This window comes from Trachurus japonicus, chromosome 8 (genome assembly GCF_045865225.1).
Source record: "Trachurus japonicus isolate A0001 chromosome 8, Traja_1.0".
NCBI classification, from domain to species: domain Eukaryota; kingdom Metazoa; phylum Chordata; class Actinopteri; order Carangiformes; family Carangidae; genus Trachurus; species Trachurus japonicus.
This window is the reverse complement of record NC_140914.1, coordinates 13,147,184-13,174,615: the sequence shown is the minus strand read 5'-3', so window position 1 is coordinate 13,174,615 and position 27,432 is coordinate 13,147,184. Positions and strand designations below refer to the sequence as shown.

At 43.9% G+C, this 27,432-nt stretch overlaps 1 protein-coding gene across 1 annotated transcript in view; it reads left to right on the top strand.

The window, feature by feature from the left end:
* Positions 1-20,583: 20,583 nt before the first annotated feature.
* The window catches only part of notch3 (notch receptor 3), a 30,190-nt gene continuing 23,341 nt past the window's right edge, over positions 20,584-27,432 (top strand). Inside the window, exons 1-2 of the mRNA XM_085783939.1 lie at positions 20,584-20,853; positions 21,978-22,050. Of these exons, the coding sequence (XP_085640065.1) occupies positions 20,793-20,853; positions 21,978-22,050 (134 nt within the window). The 5' untranslated portion in view covers positions 20,584-20,792. The remainder of the gene's footprint in view (positions 20,854-21,977; positions 22,051-27,432) is intronic.

Sequence of the window (27,432 nt, the reverse complement as noted above, 5' to 3'; positions counted from 1 at the left end):
CAAGAAGAGTCTCTTTTTGACATATTTATTTGCTGTCCTCAGACCATTTGACAATAATTGGCAGTTCCAACAAGGGCATTCTGCATAAACTCTCAGCCTCTGATCTGCACAATCATGGGGAAAATACATGAAACATAAAAGTGAAATAAGGGTGCATACTTTATACTTGATCAGTTCTTTGTCTCTTATGGAGTCATCAAGATGTGGTTTGTGTCTTGCATTCATGTCTTACAGTTTGAAAATGAAAGGGTCACTATGGGCCATTTGGATTGTGAGTTATGGACCATGACATGGTTTATTAAATATTTCTGTTAGACTAAAACCCTCATAGAGCTGTGTGTTTTTCAAACAGTCGGCCAGATGAGACGAGGGGCTTTCAGCAGCAGTGGTGTGTGACAGGCTGGTGACAGTTCTGCTGTAGTTTAGCTGTGACGGAACATGTCCAATTGGACTGATAAAATAACTACTGTACTGTAGGCCACTTCACTACAGTTTTGTCCAACTCAGACTTCACTTTATAAGTACTAAACAATGTACTTTCTATTCCACCCACTTACCTCACATCTTTAGTCACTTTTAGGAGTGGTGTTTTACAATGTAAAATATAAGTTGTAAATAGTATTTATGAGTGAATATAGGGGAAATACATTGATTATAATGTATTCTATAAATTCATATATCATATAAGTGATATAATCAGTATATCAGTGACAGGACCCAACCCGTATTTTACCAAAAGCAATGGATGCAAAGGCCATTTTCATAGTCCCTGGACAGATGTCATCCTATTGTTGTCATCATTTCTTTGTTTGTTGTCCTGTGTGGTCTTCTGCGTGTCGTAGATCACTTGGTTGAGGTTTCAACTGGCTTCTTTTTCAGTATTTCATTCCTTCACATAATCTATGTGCTGTTAATCTGTACCAGAGCACCATATTTTATGATCTTGTCGTAAGTTTTATAAGTAAAATCTTAGACTGAAAACGATTCTAAATCTAAAGCTGTAGAAAATAAAATATTGTGTGAATTGGAAGGATTAAAAAACTGATTCAGAAATCAGAAATAAAGCAAATCTATATTCAAGTACAGTACTTGAGTAAACTTGCATATTTACATTCCACCACTACATAGTATTTTTTTTTATGTTTATCAGAAACTCTTTGACTACCAGGACTTATCCAGCTGCACGTTGACCTTGCTGTTCACCATGACGTCCTCCTCTGTACTCTGTAGTGTCTATTAATGATGCATATGCTGCCTTCTGGCCTCACCCCGCTTCTTTTCACATGTAAGCTTGTACACACTTCCATGAACCCTGATGTGGGCCTACTACATGGTACAAGAGATAAGGCTGCGGTTGTAGTGGAGTCTCTGATGTCGACTTTATCAGAGAGGCCCCATGAATGGGCCAGCATAGTTTCACTGAAACTGTAACAATAACACACCTATCACACTCCATTCGCTCTCTCTCTCTGCTGGGATGAGTGTGAAGGATAAACTGTCAGACTATCTCACAGAGATCAGGTTCCATACGACACCATCAAGCCTAAAAATCCTCTCTGAACAAGATGAAGCTTGCACTGTATATACATTTCCAAAGGCAGGAAAATGACCCAACAATATCTGAACAAAGTCAGTTTTCACAAGACTAATTGCTTGTACAACGATAGCCAACTCTGCAAAATGTTTATTCAAACTCTATAACATAGGCCATGTACAGTATAAACTTCAGTTTCTACTCTCCTGCTGTGCCATCCGCTTACCCAAGTTCTTACCAGCCTGTAAACACTGACAGGAAGTGCTTTCACTAAGTGGATCTATTTCATTCTGTGGAGGAGTCAAACTCGCATATCCTCAGGGAACAGACCTCTGACCCCTTTGTGCAGTCAGCCAGGAGGCTCCATCTCCATGCTCTCTTTTTCTTTCTCCTTCTTCCTCCTGCTTCAGTCCACTTGTTTTCTCAGTGGAACTCCAACTCAGTATGCAGCCCACAGAACAACACTCCCGGCTTTTCTCAGAGTGTTAGTGCGTTGTTGATGGGGAGCATGACAGGTGAAATGGGAAATGCAACAAATTATTTCACCCGAGAATTGAATTTTCCCAGTGTTTAGGGCCCCCATTAGGATTGTGAGAACGCGCTTGTGTGTGTGTGCGTGTGTGGGAGGAGAAAAGGAGAGACAACTTATGGTTGCAATTTACGTGATGCTTTTTTTAGTCCCTCTTAAATGTGGGAAATTCAACGTCAACGTCACTGAGCCCAGGGCGTCTGTGGGAAGGCAAGACTGGGATCTGGGAAAGAGGGAAGTTTAGATCTCCTGGTGGAATTCTCTCACTTTCAACTCACGGGGTCTTTTGGTTTTTCAGGGGCCATAGGTTTGTTGAAAGTTAGGAACGCTTATTTACATTAGATTGATTCAGTGTGTCAGAGTAAAGAAGGAGGCATACAGAGTTAATCTGCAGGAAACGGAACATGCGGCCCACACCACATGCAGTTCTCTGTAATGTGGGAATCTCGAACCACATGACGCTGTAAATTCTGGAAGACGGCCTGGAACAGAACCACAGATTATAGTTTAACCAGGGGGTAAAAGTCGAAGACTTTGTGCAATTTTGTGCTATCTTGCTGTGTTTTTGTGTGCAAGTGTGAAAGAGAAAGAGAGAGGAGCGAGGAGTCAGCGAGAAAGAAAATGAGACAGAGAGAGACCATGCATAGGCTTGTAATGGAGTAAAGTGCATCTTAGCCTTTCTCGCCGGTTCCCAGACTCTGAGCCAGCTGGATGGTAACTGGCGAGTCTTTGCTACACAGCTGCCCTCCAAAGTGATTAGAGGGAGCTGGCTCACTCCACCAGCAGCCATTGTGCCCTTCTCTCCAATCTGAACTTGAGCAAAATGTGAAAATACTTGAAAGATTACTTTGGGGCTGTTTTTCACTGTCCATTGTACCATGAGGATATCAGATGTGGCCAGATGACCTGCCCTTGACACGCTGTGAGTGACTGCCATCTGCAAAATTAGAATACCACAAGTTTGTAAACAGAGGGGATTAATGTGAAAAATGATGCAGAGATTAAGTTTTTTCAACTTAAATATTCTTCAAATCCAGCTTCAAAAGAGTATAGCTGACAGATGTGACAGTTGACCAATGACATTGTTGAAATGTATCTGTTGTGCACGTTGCTTTTTTAAATGAGTGGCTGAAATGCAATCTGCCCATCTGCACGGGGACCAGAGCAGCCTGCTCTCGCCGGAACACAGCACGATGAAAAAGAGCATCAAATCGGCGTGCTAATTCACAGTAAATCCTCTTAAAAGACTCCGTTCCCTCCTGTCACTCACACACAGACAAGGGTCACCACCTCCAGGGTGTATGGCTACAGAAGTTTTAAAAACCAGAACGAAAACGTCACAGTCCAGCCACAGGCCCCAAGCTGCAGTATAGGAAATCAGATACCCACAAAACGGACCTGCTGCAGGAAGGAAAAAAAAAAAGCACAAGGGGGCGGGGGAGTGTTCAAAGAGACAGGCATACGGATGAGGAGTCTGAGAGGAGTCATGTTGAGTAGGAAACGTGAGTTGGGCCAAAGCGGACGTCACAAAGGCTTTGTTGTGGGGCGCAAACCTGAACACAACTGGGTGGGAGCATGTGGCGTGCGGATTCAGTTACCTGCAGTAGAAAGTGGTCATGATTTCAAAGTGGAGTGAGTTGAAATTGACATTGCCACTAAATATAAAGGAAATGAATTGTGTAAACTTCCACTATTCTTCCTTAGAAATAGTTTACACAAGTGCTGCGCTATTAAGGTGAAACTTCTGAGGACAGAGAGAACGCTTAAGAAACAAATTTGAAATGTAAATCATATAAACTTCAGGAAAATCATTGGAAAATGAAATAAAGGAACCTTTATTTCATGGCCACACTGAGTAAACACTGACGCATGTATTACTTGCATGGTGGGAATCTAATTTTCAGCCTGATGCACTGAATCTTTCCATGACTTTGTCCAGCACTGCCACTATCAGTGTGCATGGTTGGTTTCAAGTTGGCTAATCAGATTCAGTGTTGGTCAAGTTGTGTTATCTGGGCTGCCACGGTCCACCAGTCTGCCCATTCTGTGAGCTCTTAGTGGGAGTGCAGTTTCCATGCAGTCATGAACTATAAAGGGGAAGTCGTGTTGGCCTCCTGCAGCACTGTGGGAAAGTGCAGCTCTTGCGTCCCCTTGCTTATTTGGACCAATCTGGTTATAAATGGACATTCACAAGCAGGCGGCCCTGCAAGGACAGCCCAGAGCCCTCCAGTCACATTAGTCGCTTTAATTTTCCCTATCTCAAGAGACCAATGTTCTGATGGAGAGGTGGTGAGGGCCGTGCATTTTTCCATTCGACAGAGCAGGAAAAAAAATCGGCGAGTGTTGTTCTGAGTGGATGTTTGGCTTGAAATGTTTACGATTGAAATTTGAATGATTGTTGATGATTTTTTTCCTTTTCAACTTTCTCAATTCTGTCTTTCTTCACTTTTTGTTTAGCATAGAATCATAAAGGAATGTTCGGATAGTAATATAGCAAACAGATGCAGCTTACAGCTTGTGAATATTTTGACACATGCTCTGCTTGTGTTGCACAGCCTAAAAGTACAACTCCATGAGACTGTTTTGAAACCAAGCATTCTTGAGCAAGTTGCATTCCTGGACCTACTAGATCACCAGAGACATATTCCATATCATTAGATTACAGGCCTGCTGAGGTCAGAGCACCCACAGAGGAGCTTCATTGTTATGTGTGGTGTCAGATCAGAGGCCAGTGGGAGGAGATAGAGTGGGTTCTGGCCTGTGTTCCTGGCCGGGGTTCAGACTGGACCCGCACAGCTGCGCAGGCAGGGTCCTGCAGAATCCTGGGCCTGAGCTGAGCCCTGACAGGTGCTGCATTAAAACTGCCCCGAAACCACTCTCTTTGGCTTAACACTGATCCTTCCTCGCAGGCGCCCGCGGAACGGCGCTTTCTTTGGCATGCCGTTAAACCCAACGCCGATCTGTGACGAAAGCACAGGCCGGCATAACATCAGGCCTTGAGAGGGCCACTAAAGAGAAGAAGGGCAGAAGTGAAACAAAGAAAGAAAACGCTCAGAAGAAAGTTGATACTGGAGCAAAGACACATGGATACGCTTTGATCTTAGGATCATCTTTACACCCTTTTCCTGCCTTATCTTCTGGGTGATTGGCAGTGCAACTGTGATTCACTTCATTTAGAAATCCCTATTGTCTCATCCGTCTTCTGTCTTCACTTCCACTTGTTCACAGTCACATTTCTCAAACTCTGCTGAGAAACAAAGCAGCACTGCAGCTTTGCAATGACAAAAAGAACAAAGTAGAACTCCCCAGTTGGAGAGAAGTTTTGTCTGTGTTCCTAGAATCCCTCTGTTGGATGTGGTAGCAGCAGCTGTCACTGTCGCTCTCTCTCCCCTGGCATAGAACTGCATTATACTTTTAATGGGTGATTAGTGTCAGATATCTGGCTGTTGCTGCCTGGGCCTCAACTGTGGGAAATAGTTGTGCTGGTTGCACCTGATCCAGGGCTCAGTTTAGAGTTTCCTTCCTATCTGAAGAGGAAAACAGGGATCCAGCACACACAAAACCCGACTTAGAAGATCAACCCTACAAAATGATAATTCATTAAGATAAGCACAGCTCTGGTGCTCTGTGGCCTCTCCAGCCATCGCCGGGCCAGGGGGCATATTTTCATTGTACAATACCACAGGTTGGCTTGTATTCTCTTGTGAAACTGAAGAGGTCTGCTGACAGTTATTGTTTGCATGCGTTAGGGTCAGGTGAGGTGAATTCCTTGGACTGCTTCCATAGTTGATGTTGCCGATTTACAAATACCTAAATTCCCACAAAAATGAAATTAAGCACTGATTTCACTGTGGTCTGTAAGCAATCAGGAAAATAGAGAGAAGAATTGGAACACAGTGCCTCTTTTTGCTATATTTTATTATTTGGAATACAGGCATTGTTAAAGTGTGTCTGTTTCCTTTAAAACTTGCATCCCATTGCAGATGCAACACCAGGATCCCATTGATTTTTTTTTTAAGTTCAGTATTTAGATGGGATCACTGTCTAACAGAACAATAGCTCAAATATTCTGGTTCCACTTATCTACAATATCAAATTTACTGGACTTGGCTGTCTCCCTTTGTGTATTTCGCAAGGATTTGCAAACTCAGTCCCCCGCTGTCTCCCCAGCAGCAGTGGGTTGAATCAATCACAGCTCTGAAATAGCGTTACCACCTAATCACCTGCACGTTGCACAACAGTCTCTTGCAGCTGTTTAGAGAATACTGGGCAATGGGAATAAACAGAACCATAGGCATGCACATTTGGGTGTACAGTGAAGCAATGCACATGCTTTTTCATTTCTCCCCACTTTCACGCCACTTCTTTGTCCCCCTCTCTCTCTCTCTCTCTCTCTGTCGGATTCTATTGGCACAGCAGCATGTGAATGATGCCCCTCACCACAGCTAAGAGCAGTGGGTAGACGGCAGTCTGTGTGACGGCTGTGGTGTCCTCTCTAAAGACAAAGGGAACTTGGCAGGCTGCTGGGCTGCGGCTGGATCAAACAGGCCTTGTTTATTGGACCTCTCCCTCTCTTTGCTCTGCGCTCATCAGTGGCTGTGTGTGAGGCTGCAGCTTGGAGTGTCTCAGAGATCTGCTTGCTCCTCGAAGACGGGAGCCACTCAGACCACACACAGGGTCGCTTCAACCACCACAAAGGAGGACGAGACACACTCACTGTGCATATGCTCTCTTTATGACTTTTTCAAGTCATTCAGTTTGTATTTGTATTGATTTAAAACAGCCTTTAAGAATTTCTTTCTCTCTTGCCTGACCTTTTCTTTAGTTTTAGTCTGTGGTGTTTTACAATCTAATTTTTTTTTCTCTCTCTGACACACACACAGACTCAGCTCCCTTCACCACCCCCCTGCCTTTCTTTCTCTCTGTCCTAATACTCACTTTGGAAACAATGTCCTGCTCCTAGTTTGTGTTTTCCCATGGTGCTAGCACTGGAATGTGTGCCTGTTAAAGGTGATATATATTTGCTTTCGGGCAGAGAGAGAGAGAAGGCCTTCATTAGTGTGTGATATGGATAGAAGGGAGAAGTCGAGGTCGACCACCAGTTCCCAGAGACATTATTCAGCAGGCTTCACTCTGCATGCAGGGATGATATCTGAGATTTGTGCAGTTAAGATTCTCACTGGTAAATCTAACAACAACATGGCAGCAGCAGCAGCAGCAGCAGGAAGAGGGTAGTTTACAGGAAAGTGTGTGTGTTTTTATTTTTCTAAGAGAGTGAATGTGATAAGGAGGCGATAAGGACCGGCTCGATGAGCTTGAGTGGAAGATGAAGATGAAAAATCACGCATAGACAGGTTGCTGGCTTATCCTTACATCTACCGTTGGGTTCCCAGAGACTTATTGGCACTCGAGGCTGACACTTGTACAGTGCGAAAGATTTGCGATTAAACTTATGACTTTGAGGAAAAGGAATAAGACGAGGTTTGGGTTTCTTCCCCATCTGAGCCTCTTCCCTCTACATGTTGTGTGTTTGACTGACACACAGTTCTTACTTTCCCACATCCTCCTATCTCAGCCCTCGATTCCCACACTAAGCTCTACTGCTGATGGGAAAGATTCAGAAACACATAGACACCCACAGCCTCCAGGACTCTTGTGGTGTGGTACAGTTCTGTCACACAGGAAAAAAAGAATATTCAATCTATGTTCAGGTTAGTTTATTTGCAGATAAAATTTTCACATGGCACATTCACAGTTTCCTTCGTTTTCCCTGTGGAAGTTGCAATTTCATTTCAATTTTCAATTTTTGTGTAGTTAATATATAGCAGTAACTTTGTGTTTGGTGAATCTGAGTGAAGCCAAGTGATTTTATTTTGTAAAATATCCAATATTTACTCAAACCGAGATTTCCTTACTTATTAAACTTTTATTAAACCCAGTTTTAATTGCAGCAACACTAATCTAAAGCACTGTCTAACAAGACATAGAACTGTAATCAGACTGGTATCCATGCCATTGTTTTTCAATCTGCAAAGTCAGTAATAAGTTGTATATGACTGACCACTTAGCCTCAAGGAGCTGACAAGAACATTTGCGGCTCCTCCACAAGAGTGTTGAAACACAACTACAACCTTTTGAGAAATGGAAAAATCCAAATAGTGGATATTGGACTTGTGTTGCACTTTTGGAACCACTGCGCAATTTGGTTTCACAAGCCTCTGATTACACCACATGAGCTGTTTGTAGTAGTTTATGGCATTTTTGGACCTCTGTTAGCCACATCTGTTGTTTTGAAGAAGGCTAAAATATAGCAGCTGCTAAATCATGGTATGTCACATCAACACACAGCTTCACCAGTTTGGGTTTCTACATAATGCTCTGCTCCTCGTCCCGTACATGCTGTCCTGTTTCACATCGCACACTGGGCAATTCTCAGGTTGACCTTGGTGCTGCTCATATTGTGAAGCAATTGCAGAAAAGAAAGACTCTCTTCACACAAGAAAATGATTTTCATGCATGCTCAACCAAGGCCACTGAGCAGCTCTTATCTCTCCTGCATCGATCCCAACCATGGAGAGTAGCTATTCCCACACAGTGTCCCCTCATGCAGCAGCATAAACAAATACAGACAGCCTGCCATCTGCATGTGGAGCAGCAGAGCTAAGCTGAAACACACTGAGGCTTCATTTTACTGAAACACTGGAGCTACTGAAGGCTGCACACTATAAGCCTGACTTTCACATGTCAGAAGAGGAAGAGAAGGTCTCATTAGGGTGTGGGAGTAATAGTCGGAGGAGCTGGACATGACTGAAAGGAGGAAAACATTAGAATGAGCTGGGTGCCAGGCTGAGTCACTCAGGACCATAAAGCCAATGCTTGGCCCTCACAGAGCATGTGTTTCTGTCATCAGGAGGATTGTATGCCCTGAATGCCTGTCACTTATGGAGTTCTTTTTGCTTTGAACATGCCAGTGTTCGGGCTGCAGCCCCCATCAACACAGAGAGATGAAACATGTTTTGGCCTTGTTAAAGCAGTGGTGAAGATCTTGTGAGCCACATGTGTGTGTGGAGAAGACCAAACATCCAAATAACTTTCAATCCAGAGTGTTTAACAAAGATCTCGCCACCTGTTCAAAAGTTTCACTTTCAAGGCAAGGCCCTTCCTCTCCAAGTATCATATTAAAAATGTGAAAACTGCACTTTGCTGTGCCTTGCCATAACTCATTTGAACTTTGTTAGATTTCAATTCAGTTTGCCAAAAGGTAAAAAAAAAAAAATGTTGTAATTATTCATACTTGTAGAATTGCAAACAAGCCTTGTACTTTTCTTCTTGCATCAATCATTATCACTCAGTAAATTCAGCTATCCACTCAACGCTCCTTTGTCCAAGACATGACACGATGGAAAATGTATTTTGCGAGGGCTGTGCTGAAAAGGAAATCCAGGCATTAGTCACTCGGGCCCCTTCAGTGCTGTCACAGGAGGGACTTTCTGGCTTCAAGTAAACTAAAGGATTCCTAAGGACTTGCCACATTCTGCTCGCCTTTGATGTGTCTGCGCCAAACGTCAGATGTGATCATTATTTAAACAGTGAACCACAATCATTCATTTAGCCTTGATTTCGGCAACCACAGAGGTGGTGGTGATTAGGCACCCCCAATGAGTGCAGTGTGTGTGTGTTTTCTGTAGAGGAATTGTAACAGATCCATAAATTCAGTTCCATGTTCTTGTGCATTTTTCCTTATAGTTTCCTATGCTTGAAAATGAACTCTCACTGCCTTGTCCAGATCACTCCTACACACAGTCACTGGTGCTGGTATTACACATGGAAACATTAAAGTTGAGGGTAGAACCGGCACGCTCTGGGGAATGGGATCTTAACCAAGGACTTAAGTTTCAGCAGAACTTCAAACAGTCTGGGACTGAAGGCCAGTTTGCGTAAAACCGCAAAAAGAGCAGACCCCATGTGAAGGAGAGAAATTCCCTAGTATATGAGGGCGTGGGCTACCCATTTCCGTTGTTTGCGACCCCCTCACTCCTGTGCCTCAAGCCCCACTGTGATTGCATTGACCCTCTTCCTCCTTGTGCCCCTGAGGCAGCTCTTATTGTAGCGTTGTGGGGCTTCAGTGCTTCCTCCTCCCTGTTTGTCCTACAGGAGTTTGGAGAGACGGGGGAATTAGAACAAGCTGTCGAAACAGCGCTTCCATGGGAGCGCAGGTCAAGGAGACCCCCAAGATGGCCTTTCTCATATATGTGGGATCCTCTTCCAAAGCCCACTGCTAAACAGAAAGAAGTCTGTGCCCTATATTTACACAAAGATTCAAAAAGGAACTAAAGCAGCAACAGCACAGTGTGGACAAAGGGGGAACTCTCTGTTCACTTCTGATCTGTCAACAGCAAATACAAGAGGATGTGGTGGTGTGAATGAATACATTAGTCACCTGTGACAAGACAAACATTTTGTTTTGTTTTGAGCCACACAGTGTGTGTTGTTTATTATATTGCAGCATGTCTGAGTGCATGCATGTGCACTGGAGGCAGGAGAAGAAAATAAATCAATTGGCATCCAACATTTTGAATTGCAGAACGATTCCTAGTAATTATGTCCCATAACGGAGCCAATAGTGTAATTAGGGGTTAGTGCAGAGCAGAGTGTGTACCACATCTGGGATCCCCAAGGGACGCTGAGTCTCAACATGTTCACCAGAGTGTGAGAAACTCAGCCTATAAGCACACCTAAACACACAGGGTTGCTCCAAACACGACACTACATCATGTTCTTACATGACAATTAAGTTTTACATCCAAAGATACAGTTTTAATCTTAAAAATGTTTAAATCTTTCATCAACTTTCCTTGTACATTTTAAAACATTTCATTAGCTCTCCATTTGCAGTTTTGTTATTCTTTCAAGTTAAACATGGCTCACTGTGTCAGGAGGAAGTCATGGCCACTGTGAGAAGCCTTCCAGGCTTGGGATCTCATGACGTACAGTCAATCATCTGACTTTCCTTTGACTAAAGGAATATGAATGAATCCTGCAACAGGTGATTTCAGGCCTGTTTTTCTCCTCAAAGCTGCAGGTGCCTGACTCAGTCCAAACAGCCCAGCAGGAGTCTTCAGTGTGAGAACCACAAAGAAGGTTGAAGTCCACATGAGAGCTGCACCACCAGCTGATCTTTCCAACACTCTCTTACTGAACCGGTTCTCATAAAGGTCATGCCTGCAAATAACAATGATAGATCTGAAAAGTTGAAGGCTCCACATACTGTTTAAATGCCAGACTAATAAAAACTTTTTTAATCTTTATACATGGAATGGAATCCACCATTCCCACTCTTTTTTTTTTTTGATGTTTCCAGAACCAGTGAGATCTATACAAATTACTGCTGACAGTGTCTTGGCTGACAGTGAACAAAGGTACATTGGCTCATGAGTTACATGGCTTCTGTTTTTACTCCTGAGGTGCTGTTTGTCTCCTTTCCTGTAATCAAGCCTCCATCCTACCTGCCGCAGGTGTTCCGGTGACTCAGTGTCACAGACTTGGAAAGTGAGACAAGGGGCATCAGTTGTCCTCACATACCCCGCCTCCACCTCCTGACCCAGCTTTGATGGTTGAGGGTTTGCAGGGCCTAACAGCTGCTCTTAAATTAGAGAGCAGGAGAGAACACAACAGTAACAAGGAATGTCTGGATTGTCTGGATTGCCTTTCTCTTCCTCCAAATCCTGGGAAGATAGCTGCAGCTAAGTTGAATTTCTTGTCAGGATGCCAGGTAATCCAGTGCATCTCTGCATAGTACATTCCTGACCTCATATTCTAAACATTCCTTTGGAATAGCCAGCTGGCTTAGACACATCAGGGGGCCACATACGCTGGCGAAGGATATTGGAAGATTAATATAACTGAACAGCAGGGACAGAGGAATTGACCATGTTAGTTATTTGTGACAGGCTGATGGTGTCTGCCCTCGGCCCAATAGTAACACCATCCTGAGGTGAAACCTCCTCTCTCATGCATTATCACACTCCCTTCATTAGTTGCTGGGGAGACAGTGACCAGGTCACCGGGGTCAGTGCTGCCAGGGGCATGGTTGTAAAATTGCCCAGACAATAAAGACAGCCTCAATGATGGTGTAGTGGCCATTCAGGAGAGATTAGCACTACACAGGCCGGGATCCACCCAGGAACACAACCTTTACCTAAAGCTGCAGGACACCAGGCCAAACACAGGACAAGATAAGGGATGAGGGAGGAGTGTCACAGAGTTTCCACACAGCAAAACCTGTGAGTCGTGCAATGGTGAGGGGTTCACATGAGGTGGATGAACATAGATAGTACAAGGCATGAGAGAGGAAACAGAGGAACAAGAGATTGATAGAGTAGGGGTGAGAGGATGGGTGGGTAGAACAAATGAAGACAGACAGATTAAAAAGAGTGGGTTGAGTAGCGATGGCTGGACAGCTGTTTGAACAGCAGTAGATGGAGGTGGAGAGGAAAGATGAAAAGAAAGGAGGGGAAAAAAGGAAGGCGAGCGCTGAGAGGAAAAGATGATGCATTCGTGGAAGCTGAGAGGCAGAAGCTTCCAGATAGTGTGAGGGAGGTTGGCTCCAGCCGTCATGGTGATTTTGTTCCTCCTCCTGCCATAGACCAGCATGATGTTTTTCTTCAATATGTTTTAATAAAAGTGGAATTACTGCAAGCCCTCCTCTTTTCTCTGCCCCTCGGTGGTGTGGTGTGGAATGTCGGTTGCTGTCAGCCACCCTTTCCACCCACTCTACATCACAATCAAGCCTTTCTGAAAAGTGGTACTACTTGTCTCAAACATACATTTGACCCACATGACCCACATCCAAAGAGCAATATTTTAAATTGCTATGGCTCATGTTTTATCTCAATCTATGAAAAGAAGAGGCCAAGACAGACCTGTCACCTAAGATAATCTATTAGGGTAGTTTGTGCCTGAGTGTGCATGGATGTTATGTTTGGAACTACAAACAGACCGGCCAACAATCCTTTAAGAGTTTCCTTTTTAAAGCAAGATAGTCAACCCTCAGGCACAGGGCACTTAAGCCATATCGACCCCAAACACTTCACTCTAGACCCACCCTGTCTCATCCCATTACCGATTTCCTTATCACCAAAGTGTGCCTCCAGGCCAGCCATTGCTTGAGGAAGGAATGCAGCATGTGCTTTTCAATCCAGTAGACCTGCCATTTCCCAAATGCACCCCTTTTTTTCTTGAATTGATCCTTCCTTTCACTCCCCCAGCCGTCCACAGAGCATCATCAGCTGCTTTTTTAATGAAGTCCAGCAGCGGCTGTGGCGTGTCTGTGCACGATAACATCTTTCACTGAATCTATTTCTGCTCCTGCCCTCCACCACCAATCCAGTATGATGAAGAGTGGGGTGGTGGTGGAAGTGGGGTGCAGGGGGACAACCACACATGTAATCTCACACTGCTTCAGTGGGCTTGGACAAAAGGGCTGGGGGCTTCCATGACAGATTTTGCGATCAGAGACTGCTTGGCTTACAAAGCGAGCAGGCCTGTTGATTTTGGCAAGGAATCAGTCTCGCGTTGGAAAGCTTTGACTCGATTCATGCCAGACACTGTCCATCTACAAAGCCATAATATCATAGCAGCATCAAAAACTATTCAAACCAAGTCAGGTCAACTTAGCAAAAACACACCAACAACAAATTTATACCCATTTCTTGGCTTCTTGCAATAAGACTTGGGAAGCATTGGATACCACGGCGTCTTATTTTTGATGTAAATGGAGATTGATGTGATTGTGGGAAAAGATATCTTGTTATGTGAATTTGTATGTGTAGATGAAGCACGAGGTGGTTTGGGGGGTAGGCAGGGACAGGCTAATTATCCCATTCTTGGTCGCTTTAGTGGTAATTATACCTTAGTGATACACTCAAATTGTTACTCACTGGCTGTTGTTTTGATTCTGCACTAGACAGGTTTAGTGTTTTCTCCCTGTTCTTTTTCTTGAGGAAGATCCTAGCTCACGAGGGCTCTGCTGGGACATGCCGAGGCACAGGTGGGGCTGTGGGTGCAGCCTCTCTCACCTCAGTGTGTAAGTGTGGGAACCGTTCAGCCGCCAGTAGTGCATGAGTAACAAGGACCCTGAGGGAGTGTGGCGTAATCTCCTCTAACGCTCTAGTCTCCTCTCTTTCTCTCACTCGGCAGAACACACACATGCACTGAGAAGACTGCGTTCACTCATGCATTTATCTCAATCAGTGTGCATTTGCAAACAGCAATCTTCAAATGAAAGCTCAATCTGAAATCACCTCGACACAAACATATTTGTATTGTAAATACAGTCGTAGCCAGGTAAATAACACCTTCATTCCATTGTTGGACTGACATTACTTGAACTTTACTGAAAGCAGTTGCATGACAAATCACATCATAAAAATCAATCATTTGGACAAGTATGTTACATAAAATGTGGTTAGGTTTAAGTGAGGTTTTATTATACAATAAGTGTAATACAAACACAGGAGAATTTGGTAATATGAGTATCCAGTTTCAGCTATTATATGCTATTTTTTGGATGGTTAAATTAAACGCTGGATCACCACAAAATATATATTGAGTAACAAACCAATGGTAATCCATGATGATTCATGATTGTCATATTTCCAGATGGAGGGAAACATTGTACCATTAAGGAATCTTGTAATTTATACAAATCACCAGGTCATTAAGCTGTGTTTTCACCAGTAGACTATCATCTTCAGCTCTGGGAAGGATATTGAAATATGGCATCCTAGCCATCCTAGCCACCCACCGAGAAAAAAAAAAAAATTACATAATTGCTAGCTAAGTGTGAGCAAAAATGGATGAAGTTTTCCTAAATGAATAACATTTGCAAAACCACATCTAATAGAAAATGATACATGTATTTCTACTTATGTTTAGCCAATTACGCCTTTCTGTGTAAAGAATTGATTGCGATGTGCCCATCTTTGTGGAGGAATGTGAAGGAATGACAATAAATTGCTGTCCTAATACAGATTTTATAGAGCTGTGTTGGCGGGGCAGTTGGGGGCAGTGGGCTGGCAGCTGTTGCTGCTGTGCAGGGGCCCTCAGGTCTCGGCCTACCCCTAATGGCCAGACCAGCTGTCGGAGTTCTGTCTGTAGGGGCGCGGGGCTTCAGGAGGCGGGGAGGGCATGAGAACTTCCACCCCCCTGTCCTGGGGGGCGGGTCCCCGCCTTGTCTGCCCTCCTCTGAAAGGGGGTGATTGATGGCGCAGGGTTGACACCATGCTTCCCCAACAATTGACTCAGGAGGGACAGAGGATGAACAGAGAGCTCGGGACCCCTCCATGTCTTTCTCCTCTGGTTTTCAGAGGCAAATGTGGGATCAGTCGCAGTTATAATTCAGTCATTTTTCTCAATATGTCTTTTATTTGACATTTTTAGTGGAGCATATGCCGCTTGAAACACTTTTCAAGGCTGTCACTGCAATGATTCTGCGGACAACCCCAAGTTATTTTCTGCTTTATTGGTCAGATTACATGGATCTGAACATGTTTTTGTCAAATAGCTTAAATGACCCTGTGCCTTTCGTTAATATAAGACCTTGTGTTGCAGCAGGCCTTCAGTGCCCTCTTCCTTAGACCAGCTCAATTAATCCTGCCAACAGAGTGGAGTTCCACGGTGTCTCTGGGGTGGACAGCTCCCCAGCCTCAAGCGTGTGTGTCAGGTCATCAGCGGGTATCAGCCCAGAGTCTCGGCACCGGGGCCTGCTAACACAGACCTGACCTTTTGCACTAAACCCCAGGATCTTCCCCGGATCCCTTTCAGCAAGTCGCCAGCACCTCCGTTCTCCTTCAAGATTTACAGCCCCATGGAGGGAGAGAAGAGGTGGACGGGGGAGTGGGTGGGTGGGTGGTGGTGAGGGGGTGGCACTGTCCGGCAGCTGTTCACATTGGTCTTAAGTAGCTATTTCACATGGAAACACTGTCATAGCTTTCTGAATTCCTCCAGCGAACCGGTCTCCAACTCTGTCTCAAATACATTCCTGCACAGAGATGTCTCTCTGCCGTCCATTCTCACTGCTCCGTGAATGCAAATTCCTCCGGACTTGCCACTGAGGCTCAGTCTGCTTTCCACCCCTGTGCAGATTTATATCTGAAAGCGAAGGCACAAAATTCTCCTGCCTTGATTAGTGGCTGAGGATCCTAGAAGGATACTATTCCTGCAAATTCCATAAGATCTCTGTCCCACTGTCTTCTGCTCCAGGACAACAGTTTCATTTTAGAAACACATGCCAGTAAGAAGATAGAGAGAGAGAGAAAAAATCCCATTAGTAAAAATCTCTCTCCTTCCATGTTTCTGTCCTCGTCCTCTGCAGGAACAAGACGTGTGTACACATACAGAATTTAATAGCCGTTTAGAGAGCTTGTGTGAAAGTCAAACACTTTTTCCCACAATCCAAAGAAAGATCCATCATTCACATGTGTTTACTTTAGGCAAAAAGCCCCAGTCTCTAAGTCACCGCGCGTGTGTGCGTGTGCACGTGTGAGTGTGTGTGTGTGTCAGAGTGGGTGGAAGGAAAAGAAGAAAAGAATCACAATGAAAGAGGATACCAAAAGTATGAATACACACACAACCCCAGCAGAAGCCTCTTTTCTTTAGTGTGAATTATGACCAGTGCATAGTTAATAGGCTGCATTATGTCAGGAGAGAGAGAGAGATGTGGTTAAATGCTGTGTTTAGAACTTTTTACACTGTAATTGTCAGGAATATTTTTGTTGGTTCTTTGAAGAGTATTTTCTTCCAAAACTGACAAGTTTGTAGAATGAAAGCAGAGGAGCAGAGTTTCTCTCTTAATTGAAGAGTCCAGATTCCAGACAGAAGAGTGATCTTATCACTTTGGAATACAGTTGTGTGTGTGTGTGTTGTGTTCACGGGGGCCACGAGCCTTTGTCACGCAGAGAGACAACACCAGGAGCGTGCTCGCTATCTCGTCAAACCTCAGAAGCCCACTGCACTTCAAGCTGAAGTGCTTACCCACAATGCAATCATACAATACAAGAGATCATGCAAAATGAAGCAGCCAGATCATCAACTTGAACGCTGCGCTGCAATTGGCCCCCAATGTTTATCTGTAGGGGGTCTCAGCTGCTGATTGGCCGTGACCGGTTTTGTAGAAGGGCTTCTAATCCTCTCCACACTCTCTGTGGGTGCTCTTAGGGCTTTTCCCACATAAATCAGTCTGGCCTGGGTGGTAAAGTCATCACGTCCACTGTGTCCGCACATACTGCCTGTTAGCACCCCTATCGCATGGAGCGTGCTAGCTCTGAAAGGCCACTGAGCATGAAAGGAGAGAGCTGTATGACCACACTACACTCTGTGCCGTTGTCACAACAGAAAGGACACTGCACGTTGAAATCCTTAGATCTCTCCACCATGAGGTTTTTACCTCTCATGCAAACTTGAATCGTTAGGGAAATATAATTTTACATCGGTCCATGTGACCCCTGCAGTGTATGGACACACTCCCCTGCTGTGTAAGTGCAAAGCAAGCCAGGGTTACGAAGTGCAGGGATAGCATGAGGATGGCATTTCGCCTCTCATCCATGGGTGGTCTTCACCTAGCAGGCTTTGGTTAGTTTTCGCTCCCGACACTGCAGTCGTACAGTATTGTTCACATGCAGTTCTGTATAAAAGCTCCTCTGTTAGGAATGTGTGTCACAATAGTGTATGTTATCCTAAGGTATCAAATGCTCAATGGGAGGATTTACAGAGCACTTTGTACAGCTGGGTACACAAAAGCAGAAAAGTGCTCCTAGGAAGGCAGAATCTGCATTAAATGTGTACATGAAGACAATGTGATGAAGCTGCGGTGTCTTCATATTTACACCTATCAAGTGACCAATGCTAATTACTCTTCAAAGGTAGGGAAAGAGTGGGGGCACTTTACTGCGTCCAACAGAGATCAGAGTTATAAATCCTGACCTGTCGCATCTTTGTTTGTGTGATTGGAGTTTCCCCCTGAGTCCTGCGCGAGAATTCTGTCGCCAGGGCTTCTACTCTCACACTTTCTCTCCAATACAAACAAAACACTAACTTATTTGCATTGTGTGTTTGTGTTGAGAGAGAGAGAGAGGATGGGGGGGAAGAGATGGAGGTGATAGGACAAGATAAAGATATAATATGATTAAGAATTGATTAAAATGTCACCTTATAGACCATAGTAAAGAAACCAGAGGCTGTTGTTCAGTCAGACGAGATTTGATTCCCTGTTCTCTTTCATTTCTGAAGCAATCAAGGAGGGGTCGTGTTTCCTGAGGGGAGGGTCGGAGCATCCACTTCCACTAATGAGATCACAGAGAGAGAGAGAGACAGAGAGAGAGGACAAACTGGAATTTTCTCAGTGAGTCTTGATTTTCTGGAGTCAAGTGGCATAGATTGTTTTCCTCTCAAACAAAGCCTTTTACTTTGTCACTGACGGAAATTGGAAATCTTGTGCAGCCATCAGCAGTACTCTCTCTGATTACACAGTGGATTGGAGAAAGCCGCATATTCAAAATTGTCTCTTTGTTTGCTTTTATTTTATAAGAGCCCGTATGATCATTTTGTTTTATTTAAAAAGAACCCCATGTTAGGATGTTTTTTCTATGAACATTTTTTGTGACAGTTTTATGTTGACTGATAACGGCTGCTAGTTGTGAATCCTGATTGTGTTACACAGCGGTGGAATGATGAAGGCCTCCAATTTTTTTTCAGAGAGATGTTGAGGCATTTGCAGACTTTGGGTGCTTAGATAGCAACATACTGTAAATACAACTGTCTGTCCCTGAGCACGCTGAGAAATCTCTCCCTGGGACCTCCTCCAACTGGAAGCCAGTCAAAATACTGCCAACACCTGCCAGAGTGAGCTGGGAGTGCGTCTACTACATCCCCGGGAGGGTGAGAGACATATTTCACAGCAAGATTAAAGCACAAAAATCAGCTTATTGCACCTATTTGTAATGTACACAAGCTCTTTCACACCTCCCTCTTCTCCTCTATCTCTTTTTCACTTGCAGCCACAGACCCAGTGAAAAACACACACATATCATGTTGGACACCAGCCTGCATGAGATTTTAAAGAGGAGTTTTCAATCAGTCGCAGTAATATCCAAGTGCTAACGAAGAATACAGGATTAAGTAATCATGTCACTGTGCACAAAAAGCTAAATCAAGCCATTGAAAACTTTGCACTGCCCAACTTTCATCACACGGTGAGTGCCAAATGAAGCAGGTGTCTGTGAGGCCTAACAAGCTCTTTTCACTGACCCCTATAGATGACGTCACGCGCACTAACGAACTTCACTCCAAACCAGCCTGCTACATTCATGGCCTTACCCATGCCTGTAATTTATTCAAGGCCTGGGACGAGGAATAGTGTGATGAAGGGGAGACGGTGGGGTAGGAGCAGTGTGCTTGAATATTAGTGTGCTACCCTCCCCTGCAGAGAGAAACTGTGTCATAATGCCGGACTCCTTTTATGATTCAAATCAAGGCTATTGTCTCTGTAAGCAACCGGCTCCGCTCTGTGCCGCAGAACAACTGAGGCACTATACACCGGCTGCAGAAAATGAGTCCACTGGCATAGGCTGAGGAGGTGCAGGCTGAGGGAGCAGGGCTGCAGCTCCGTACATGGGCCATGGGGATAATAGGAATGCTGTCTGCCTCTCTGCCACCATGTAAACACAATTCTGTCCCTTATCTGCAATTCATCGACTGTAAACACACAAACAAACAAGCAAGCTCACACAGGATAAGAGAAACTCCAGTCTCCTGCCACAGAACAGAAGCTGCTTCTTTGTTGAAGTTGTGATGTTGTTTTTAGCTTCCAAACACACAGATTTAATTTGAAATAATTATATTGTCGAAAGACGAATTCACATTTTGATGTTTAAAACCTATTAGTCTCGTTGCCTATACAACTTCCAGAGTGAGTCCTTGTGTTTATATCAAAACACTTAGTAAGGTGTTTTTCTGAGGTATTTGTTATATCTTGAAATTCCAGGACTTTCTAACAGCTTAAACATCAATTTTACAAGCTTTCCAGAGTATGTCATTACATGGTTTGAAGATACCCCCACAGAAATCAGCGGGTGATTCAGTGCAGATTCTGGAACAAGAGTCGGAGAGAGCTTTGTTTGTTTCTCTCAAAATCTGATATGGCAGCTATTTGGTGGATTTCAGTAGATTTGGTGACAGGCTGACAGCATCAAATGTTTATAACTCTGATAACTTTATTTTGCTATCTCCAGTTTTTAGGGAATGCAATACATCAAAGTATTCAGTGTGTGTGTGTATGGTTGTGTGTGTGTTGGTAGTGGTGGGAGGGTGGTGTCCCTGAAGGGCCCAATGTTGGGAAGCTCTGCGCAGGGACTACCTAGTGTGGAAGAGAGAGAGAGAGAGAGAGACAGAGAGAGAGGGAGAGAGAGAGAGAGGAGGCGGGGACTCCAGACGCTGGGACAGTTCGGGAAGGAAAAAGTTTATCAGAAGTTTCAGGAGGTGAACCGAGAGTCACAGGAGCCGTGGCCGAGCTGCGGAGGATAATACGGGACTGGGATCTAACGCGACTTTTTCCAGCTGATTTTATGAAAAATTCCCCAGCGACTTTGGAGCCTTTATATTTTTTGTGAACCTAACAAAGGATGTATTTCTACTGAAAGACCAATTTGAAACTCTGGAAACTTTTCCACCGAAATGGAAGGAAATATTCCATGGATTATTTTGTCACTTTTATTTTTTCTGCACATTTGTGAGGGTAAGTCGACTTGAAACATTAAAACACTTGTAGAGTAAAAGTGGATTATATCCACAGGGAGAGTGGACATGTCCGGACAGCCCATCCAAGGTCCGGATCCAAATAAGATTGGTTTTATCATTGAGTATGTGGGCAGTCAGTGAGCACTGACATGTTCTGATCCAAATAGTTTTGTACCTTTACTTCTGATCTGCTGGTTTCATTCAGTAGTTGTTTTTGTTGCATTTATCAGCTGATGCTCTAAATCTGAACCTTTCATTCAGTCGATCAGTTCTTCTTTTTTTTTTTAAATAATTAATCAGCAGAAGACGTTTTACCCATCATCATCACGTGCCAAAATATCCCACACACCCACACACATCTGGGTCTGAAACAGGTATTTTTTTCCTATCAATTAACATCCAATGGTTGTGCAGTAGATGTGGGTTTTCCTCTGTGGGAAAACTCTTGATGACACCACGAGCGCAGCTGCTCCTCAAAGTTCACAAAACCCCGAAGCGTACACACACACGCAGCTCCTGCGACATCAGCTGCACTGGAAAAGTTTGTCCGAGAGGCGTGGACATGAGAGAGGATGTTTAATAAGTTTCCAAAACTGTTTTTATTGCAGGCTACGAGGGGGTGATGAGCCGGAGCACCCCCCACCCCCCCCACCCCCCTTTCTCCTCTTCACCCACCCCACCACTCGCTCTTTCTGAACAAAGGCCTTTTAAGCAGCTGAATTTTTTTTTTTTCCTCCTCGAAGCTGTCGAGCAGTGACTTTGCCAGATAAATGAATATCTCTCAGATAAAACTGTCATCTGTGATACCTGTATCTCCATCGAGGAAAATCAAAGCTTTATCTGCCTTTCACAAAGTAAACAAGAGCCAGGCGCCTGTGTGTGTGTGTGTGTGCCTAAAGATGCCACAAGTGACAAAGACCTGCCATGTAGAAAACGCTGGAGCATCAGCTTCTCATATTTAACAGAACCCCCACCTCACCCCCCTTCAATGTCCCAATGAAACTGTAATTATAGTTTTGATGTGATTGAGTACCTGAATGGTCATATGTTCATGTAAGAGTGAAAGTTGATTACAACAAATGTGTGTTTTCTAACTGATGTCTCTGATTTCCTCTTCCATAGGGTACCGGTGCGCGGATAAATACAGACCTTGTGAAAATGGAGGGACATGCTTAGATTCACCCACTCGATGCATGTAAGTGAACATAATGTTAAGATGTACCAGGATAAGACTTGTGGGCCGAAGCCTCAAACCTGTGTTTCCTCCTGCGTCAGTACTTCATAAACTCAGTTTTGAAAGGCAGCTGAAAGTGCAGGCCTTGTGTGTGTGAGTTGATTTCAGCAGGTTACTTGTTCTTTCAAGGTTCAGTAGAAAGATTGATATCCTGTCTGTTCCTCAGACTTAATGCGAACATCCCATCTTTATATCCTATTCATTTACAATGTTCCCATCAAACTGGTGAAAGATAGGACAAATTGATTAGGACTACACAGATGAGCATCAGCATGCTTCAACATGTTTGGCTGCCACACTCATCTCTTGCACCTGTTCGGGAGCTTTGTCAGACATAAATCACAGCATGAGTAAAGCTTTCCTTCTCTGTGTTGGCAGTTATTTTTTTCAATCTGGAATGTTTTCACCAGTAATATAAGTCAGTTTCATCAGTAAAACATTTTTTTTCTTTTGAAGAATTGTCTTTGCTTCTCAGCTGCCTTGGGCATTTTTGTGTCTCTCACATCTTTTGGTAGTGATAAGGCTATTGTTTTTCGAATTTGCAAGGTGGGTGAGAAGGGGGGGTGTGTGGGAACCTGTTAACAATAGTCAAGTCAAATAGCCTGCAGTGTTTTAAAAAAAAAAAAAACCCTTAAGCTTAGGGAAACATGCCCAAGTGTTTCAGACTGAGGAGATACAGTCATTTGTAGAACAAAAAACTACTTGGTTGCCAGCTGCTTCCCTCCAAAACTGTACATTTATTCTTTTATTGGAGTGGGCTGGTAGTCTACCCTACTGCCGGGGTCAAAGTGGAGCCAGTACCATGAATGCACTTTTCACAAGGAAATAAGACAATGTTACACACACATATAAACATATATGCCAGGAGGAGCCACTATGCACAAGCCAATGTGTAACTAGATTTGTAGGTGAAACGAGTAACTACCACCCACATTTTTTCAATCATTAGCTGGAGCCAAGCTGGACACATGTCATTAAGTGAGTGAATGTATAATTTCATGCAGCCAGATCCTTTTTTAAAACACATTTGACATGGTTTTTCTTAGAGTTAGGAGGGTAACTTATTTTCAACACCAGAAATTGTGAAAATTAACTCAGCTATCTCAGTCTTCATCTTACGAGTGAATCTCCAGGCTCACTGTTATCACATCACAGGGAATGTGTGTTTTTCTTTCTTCTTTTTTTTGTAATAGGTCATTCATTTATTCTTCCTTTGTGTTCATCCCAGCCTTCGTGCTGTGTACATGTACGTGTTAGGTGCACAGGAGTTGGCAGTTTGTAATCACTATGCTGGCTCAGTGCCAAGAGAAAGAAGCAAGTGCAAAGGGAAAGGTTTTTTTTAATGGAAAGGGACAAATGTCATACCACACAGCGTAGAAAGAGTCCCATAGCAGAGTAGAGCACTGGAGCGAAGCGTGGCCACATGAGAGTGGTCAGACCAGTCCTAGACAGAGGTGAGCGGTGGAGCCACCCCACCCCTTCCCCAGGGAGCCTACAGAAACAGGAGATCCAAAACAGCAGAAAAGATCCTTTCTTTCGCTAGATACCTGGCTGTAACCCGGCACCTTCTGAACAGAGACAGGGAGAATAAAGGCCTCAGCAAAATGAGGCCGATGCACACAAGAAAGAGGGAAACAAATGCACATACATACATGTTTTGGCATTTGACAGGAAGCGGGAGAACTAGTAGAAAAACAACCCTGAGAGGAATCACAGCCGTTCAACAGAACCACAACATTGTTATCTGCAGAGAATGGTCATCTGCTTCTGTCTGTTGTTCATTTTTCCAGTGGTTGTACAGTATTACTATGTGCATGGCGGGTTACATTGTTATTGTCCCTGATAGCAGTGCACCTCCTGTCTTGTTGGCAAACACAGCGATGATACCACATTATACAGCTTTAACATGCAAGAAAACTTTTTTTTCTGTGTCTCTGAGTCTGTGGGTGTGCTGCCTTCTTCTTCAGGTGACTTAGAAAAGGTCACCGTGTAGAGTTCCTGATAGAGGATTACAATAGTAATCCTGAGGAAACGGTTTGAGTGAACAAACTTTCTGCTACCCATTTCATCAGTCTCAGTGACCCTGTAAAAGCCAGTTTAGTCTAAAAGGGTCGAGTATCCCAACCAGGCTCCTTGTTGTTGCCTACAACTGCTGGTCAGCTATTAACCCTCTTTATTATTCCAAGTGAACAGGATGTAGAATTAGTGGCTGTTTGCCATTCCTAAATGATAAAAAAAAAAAAAATCATAACATTGAAAATTATCGAAAATCATTGTTGTCTAAAGGGAGTCATAAGTTATAACCAGAGGTCAGATGTGTGTCAACTTGTGTTGAGCTCAGACTCAGCGTGATACAAGGATTTGTGTGAATAATGGTATAATTAATGTAAAATGTGTTTGAAGACAGTTCCCATTGATATGTAACCACTTGACCATGCGTCTGTGTCTGCGAATATCTTTGTGTGCCCTGGTGGGAGTGTGGCTTTTACCAAAGCAGGCTTTGTTTAAGGCCTACAGATTAGTACAGCATAGAGGTGAGAACTTGTAGTTGTGCATGTCTGCTTCAGAGATAAAGTTGCTCAGATACAGCAATTCTTCAATTAAACTTTTACTGGATACAGTTGTGACAAACATTTTTACAAGTCGGTTTCAAATATCACTACGTGACATTGCACAGTTTGAAAGAACAAACGTATCCTGTAATGTGAGGTTTTGTGTAGATTTTCTCTTCTACTTGATACACAATAAATACTTTTGGTATAGTCGACCTGTGATGTTACTGTTGTCCAGAGTTTTGAACTTGACAGTGAAGAGGTGATGGTGTCACAGAGAGTGCGGCCCTCTAGGTGAGCAGCCAGGAAGGCCTGTTGAAGTGGCTCCGGCCCTGTGAGCAGAATGTGATGCCTGGAGAGGGTCCACAGCAGCGTGGCCAGAGGAGAGATAATTAGGCAGATTGAGAGGGTGTCATTCAGAGAGGATCCAGCTGGAGGGATCTGGCTGGGGGTAGGGAATGGGTAGAGGGGAGGCTGGGTAGGAAGCGGGGGTGGAGGGGGGCTTGCGTAGAGGACAGCTGGTGGATGTTGTGATGGTAATCCAGTGAAGTCAGATCTTGACAAAGGGGAAGCATAGGGCCAGGTGCTGCCATTGAGCAGTCAGCCGCCCCCATACTGTGACAGACAAGCTCATGGAGGAATGAAGCCTGTAGCTCGCAGCCCCTCTTGCACATGTTGCTTCTCTCACAGTGCAGCAGTAGCCGGGTGCGTTCTCTCTCTCTCTGCATGCTGTCCCAGCTCTGGCAGCTCATCCTCTGCCTCTGTCTCTCAACACAGTGGCAGATCACAGATTATGAGCAACCATTTCCTCCCAGACCCTCTAAGATGAATGGAAATAAATGTGGGGATTCTCCGCTGTGTGAGGCCCATGGATGGACACACTGTCCTCTTTATGTTACAAATGCTTTGCCCTCTGCCTCAGTAGCAGAGTTGCCATATAAATTGTGTGTTTTGTTATGACCTCGTAGCTACTCCCAGCCTCTCAGAACATGATGAAAGAGGGTGTCTTTGACTTTGATATGGAGCAGACTGTCCAGACAGTGCAGAGTGCTGTTTCACCAGTGAATAGTCTGCATCGACCCACTTAATTTCACATTTGAAAAGAACTCTATGTGTTTCAATATGAAAGAATCAAATTTTCCCAGGAAAGATAGCGGCCTTTCCAAAATAGGAAATGTGGCGCCTACATGTGAATTTACTCTTTTATCAAAAAATGTGTTTTTGAGGAACTCGGCGCACTAAGCGGTGGAAATATACACACATGGCAAGGCACATACAGACAGATTATATTGTTAGCTTAGTTCAGAGTACCTCAGGGCTAGTGTTTTCTTTGGCATCTTTATGGTGGATTAGAAAGGAATGCACAGTAAGATTCCTCCTGTCCCTCTGGTGCTTTCAGGTTATTGTCCATACCTCCCATCCATTCACCCTGGTAGCCCCTTCAGGAATGCCTTTAACAATACTGTCAGACCAGTCTCATTGAAAATGGGATTGTTAGAATGACTTGTTTGATTTGCAATTAGTTACTCTGCAATTTTGTGAGGCAGTATATGGCCCATATCACTCATGCAGTCCTGACAGACAGATGGAGCCATTGTTGTGTCATTATCCAGGGAAGCTGATGCATTGCAGCAGTTTTAAATGACTTAATAGGAGGACAGTGGTCATATCCACGAGGAAATGTTACGCCATTATGAAGAGGAGGATTTGGGTTTGTTGTCACTTCTCTTTAGGTCATGAGTCGAGAGTTGGAGCTGAGGTTCCCAGGCCCCATCACAGGAAGTGGTGCCTTCTGACCTCCCTGCTACGCACATCCTGTCTTATCGGAGAAGCTTAAGCAGCTTACTCAGTGCACACGGGTCTAAAAGCTACTAAACATTCTCATCTTTTGCTTCACTTTGCTTCATCCTCCCTTCTCACCATATGGCTAGATTGTGCAGAAATTGCTTCATCATTTATGACTTGGAACTTGTATCCAAGTATGTGGAAATGAGAAACTGTGGTCTCTGTAGCTTGTTACATCCCCATGTGTGATAATTAATGTCAGTTATTGCCACTGTTGTGAATTGGCACAGGGACCTCCACTTGGGTTTTGTGATTATTATTCTTTTTTTGGAGTCAATGTATGTCTGAACCACATGCTTATGTCGGGATAAGCCGGCCTCTGAAGTCTCATCCCCTGGCTGTTTGTCCTTATCCGGGGGACGATGACTTCTGAGGAGACATTCGGGCAGGCCTGATTGGAATAACTGAAGTCTGCCAGCAAAATTTCCCTCGTCTCCCCCTCCCTTTCAGAAGAGGAAGGGATGGGTCCATCATTAAATGATTCAGGAAAAGGCATTCACTTTTCCACTAAGCACACTTTCCACAGAAATCTTGATTTTAACCAGGGACCGTTTTGCCAGTGTTTACCTTCTCCTAATTCAAGTTTTATCAGAGGCTTTTGGGACTTAAATTCATTGTTACATCGAAAATAAAGCAAAATTGCTACATTATTGCATGTTGTAGTTGTGCATGAAACAAATAAGATATGACTGGTCCACACCATTTTTTTAACATTTCTGGTACTTATTTAGGTGTCAGCAGTTGAGATAATCGACTCTCTTGGGCGTTCGCCTTAGCTCATCACTAAAAAGCTTTGCCAGGGCCCATAAACAATTCTCATTCTTTCAAGATTGTAAGCATGTGAGAGCCTGTGCTGGTCTCACATAATCTGTGCAACAGTTTCTGTCAACATTATTGAACTGGAGTGTGGTTTATCAGAAGTTGTGCAGCAAATGTTTGCGTTGAA